This window comes from Brassica napus, chromosome C6, assembly GCF_020379485.1.
Source record: "Brassica napus cultivar Da-Ae chromosome C6, Da-Ae, whole genome shotgun sequence".
Classification (NCBI taxonomy): Eukaryota; Viridiplantae; Streptophyta; class Magnoliopsida; order Brassicales; family Brassicaceae; genus Brassica; species Brassica napus.
In genome coordinates, this window is record NC_063449.1 from 32,746,066 (window position 1) to 32,750,291 (window position 4,226).

Here is a 4,226-nt window from a genome sequence, read left to right on the forward strand (position 1 = left end):
AACACGCATCGATCGATGAACTTCCGAGGAATTATACCGACGAAGTTCTCCCTCGGTATATTCCGAGGACATTTCCGACAAACTAGTGATCCTCGGAATTTCCTCGGAAATTTATTTCCTCGGAATTCCGTCGGAAAATTCCGAGGGATTTCCGAGGAAAAAAAATATTCCGAGGAATTATTTCCGACGGCGTGTTTCGTCGGTATGTCGTCGGAATAACGTTATTCCGACGACATACCGACGATTTTTTCCCTCAGAATCCTTGATGTTTTGTTGTAGTGAATAAGTGTTGTATAAGAATAACTTAACTCTAATTTTGAGCCAGAAAACAAAAATAAATAACGAGCTTGTTGGCGGTAAAAGACATTAGACATCACACATGCCTAAGGCATGATGCCTTGCTCTTGCTTCTTGATAAATAAGGAATTTATTTTGGTTAATTTAGGCAACACTTTAGTCTTCAGATTAACCAACACCAAATAAAATGAATATTGAAAATTTGCGGAGTGAAATTTATGCAGCGATCAAGTAACTATGTGTTTTACTTTTCTTGGTTTCGACTTTCGACAAACATATACTCGTTTTTTCTTTTGATAATGATTATTCCTTCTGTAATTTCATTTTTAGATTCAACATGTTGTTAGCATTTAACTAAAATCCTATGTGACTGGAATATAAAAAAGAATGGATGATTGGTCACCACAAGAAAGATTTTTAGCCATCGGTTATACTGAAGAAAAAGATATGGAGTTCATTTGAATATTATGTTATATTTATATTCTTGGTATGTTCTAGTATACATAATTGGTCGTGGATGCTAATTCTGAAGATGAGAAAGTGGACAGCACGAAATAGAAAAACAATGGCAAATACCAAGAAAGAAGAGGACGACCAGCTAACTTGCGGCACTGCGTAACTTTGTCTGTCATGGGTTCGATTCATGCTACGAACAAAGTTGCTACCATTTGGTCCATGTAAGTTGGAACTTCGGACTGGTTAATATAACATGATAGTCTGGTAATAGACGATTTGATTATCTTTGACATTAATCGAAAGATATTCCAAACTCACACTAGACAATATGGTAATAAGTCTACGCTATAACACTAAATGTAGAGAACTAACTGGATGAGCTGATAATATAAGAATAAAAAAAGAATAAAACATTGGTTCAAAAAGAATCTAAACTTAAACCTGAACTAAGACAAACCTAAATCTTTCTCAATTGATTGACGCATCGGTGATGATTTTATAGACCGAACATAATGTGGTTCCTGACATATGCATAGGATATGGCCCCATATCAAACCTTACGTGTCCAGTAAGCTAATGATTTGTTAATAGCAAATCTGCATCATCAAGCACGTTCCTTCAGTTTCAAGCTAATGATATCATCATCAGATGCACATATATGGTATATGATTGGTGTTAGAGTTGACTAACAAGGAAGTTCAGTTTCAATGTAGAACACATTGCTTAGTGACATCAAAGAGGGTCGGGAACACCATTTACTTTCACTGATTTTTTTTTAATCTACACAGAAACTTCATAGATTGTCTTCTTGATCAATCACATTTAAGAGTATCTCCAATAGCACACAAAAATCTCCAATAGCACACAAAAATTTCCTCTATATTTTACAATAAAATAGAGTAACTCTATTATAAAATTAGATTTGCTTCAATGGTTCACTTTATAATAGAGTGAACCATTGGAGCAAATCTAACTCTATAATAGAGTTACTTTATTTTAATGTGAAATATAGAGAAAATTTTTGTGTACTATTGGAGATGGTCTAAGACTAATGAAAAACTGAGACAGTTAGAAGCTCAAGGCAACTTAACGTTTAATTCAAGACCAACGAATGAACATGACGATGGTCTCACAAATCAGTTGTATTGTATACTCAGAGATCGTTTGAAAGAGAGAGATATATAACTCCAATAAGCACACAGTCTTTTTAAATTCAAGAACAACAGAAAGCACCATGACAAGACATACAACAGCTTAAGAACACCAACAATAACACAAAAAAGCACAAACAAACAAACAAACAACCATTCATTGCATCAATGTAAGCTTAGCTTCGAACACAAACCCACGACACAACCCATCACCATAACCAGAAACACCATCAACCCATCTCCACCCTTCCCAACAATCCCACATCGCAAGCTTCCCCATCCTCTTAGCAGAGAAGTAAACCCTATCACCACCCCCAAAAACCTTAAACTTACTCGATTCTTGAAACCCTCTGTACATCTCAAGCGGCATCCTCCCCGCTTCCTCCCACTCCAAGCTCTCTAAACAAAGCCTAAGTATCAGAATAGTCGAACACGCCGGGTTCAACGAGAACGTCGACTTCAACCCCCCGATCATAAGCAGCTTAGACTCGCCTTCCCCGCGCAGCAAACGCGGTCGTTTTATGATATCAAAGATATCTCCCCACTCGTGCTTCTCCAAGCAAGTCCAGTTCGTGTGAGTCACCGCGAGGCTCGTGAGCCTACACGAGAAGAGCTTCCACTGGCTTCTCCACGGCGATCCGACGTCGCATAACGCGAACACGGAGGTCGACATCAACACGGGGCTCCTCGGCTTCGACGGCAAGTTCGATGAGAATTTGAGCCACTGGTTAGCAACCACCGCGCCTGAGTAATACAGAGCGGCTAGCTCGGTTAGGACCATGACTCTGTTAACCGAGTCGACGAGAACAGTCCCGTGACGCGACCAGGCCGAGCCGAGCTGAGGCAACACCTTGAACTGGCGAGTCAGGGGGTTACAGGCCACGAGGGACTTGCTCGAGTCAACCGAGTTAACCGAGTCGCCCCAGAGGTAGATCAACCCGTTGGAGGAAGCCACGGGCTGAGGCGAGCGGAAAGGGAGGAAGTCGAGGTTGAATCTGAGCCATCGATTCTCGTCTGGATCGTACACGTTGATGCAGGGTTGCGGGTTCGCCGCGTGGCGGTGTCTGTGGTGGTGCGGGGGGCGGAGAGCGAGGAGGTTGAGAGGAGGACGCGCGGAGATGATCTCGGTGAAGGGCTGCGAGGTCAAGAGGTGGTTGAAGAACTTACAGACGGATCTGCAGATGATGATTTGGCGGAGGGGGAGGGATGAGAAGATCTGGTGGAGCGAGTCCGTTGGGAGACGGTTGATTGGCGATGACTCCATGGTGTGTGTCTCTCTTCCTCCGCCGTTCGTTTGCGGCGGGTCGAATCGTGGAAGGCTTATAAGGGTAAAATGGTAATTATCAGGGAGGTTGTGTTCTCTGAGTTGTCATTGGTTGGGAGTTTGGGTAATGGAATGGTAGAGGTGAAGCAAAGAGAATGACTTTTTTTATAGTTCCGGTTTTCTCCCTGTCGTAATGGGTTGACTCAGCTACTTGTCTGGATATCATTTGAATAATTTTCATATACTATGGAGAATAATTAGTAGGAAGACTCGGTATATGATTTTTTTTTGAAAATATTTTTGGGATATTGTAATTGTTATAAGATAAACTTTTTCAAATGATCCTCCACCCCTTTACCAACTCAAGCACTATAATCATCTATTCATCAAGCACTATGATCACCCACTCATTTATAAAATCAAGCACCATCTTTGTTATTTTATGTATTGTTGCTCACTATAAATACCATCACTCATCTCACTCTTTTGTATACCATTACATCTTCTTCTTCTTACTTATAATAAACTCTCACACTTATATTAGTGTTATTTGCTTCCTACGGGTATTAAATTCTATTCTTATTTAAATTTCTCGATACTATAAATTATAAGTTATTTCATAACACGTTATCAGCACGATCGTTCTGCAATTCGGTAAAATTTATTGTATCATATATACCCTGCTATAATGGTCGGTATACCGTCTGTACTATTATTTATATTATGTTATAATGGCCGGAATACCGCCTATATTATTAATATTTTAATTAATTTATTGGTCGGCCGAGCCGCCTTATATCCTGTTTATTGTTAATTGGTCGGCCGAGCCGCCTTATATTATGTTTGTTATTAACTGGTCGGCTGAGCCGCCTTATATTTTGTTTATTGCTAATTGGTCGACCGAGCCGCCGTATAATTTATTTATTATTCTGCATTGACCGGCTGAGCCGTCGCATAATTTATTATCATAACAAAAAATATTTATTCACTATAATTTTTATTTTTATCAAAATTTTATGAAATTTAATGGATTTGATTGATCGTTTAATACGATATTT

General features: G+C 39.6%; 1 protein-coding gene across 1 annotated transcript; it reads right to left on the bottom strand.

Moving 5' to 3' along the window:
* Positions 1-1,913: 1,913 nt before the first annotated feature.
* On the bottom strand, positions 1,914-3,503 carry LOC106386171 (SKP1-interacting partner 15). Its single transcript, XM_013826061.3, has one exon. The coding sequence runs from the start codon at positions 3,166-3,168 to the stop codon at positions 2,062-2,064; it is 1,107 nt and encodes a 368-aa protein (XP_013681515.1). The 5' UTR covers positions 3,169-3,503; the 3' UTR covers positions 1,914-2,061.
* Between the last annotated feature and the right edge of the window lie 723 nt (positions 3,504-4,226).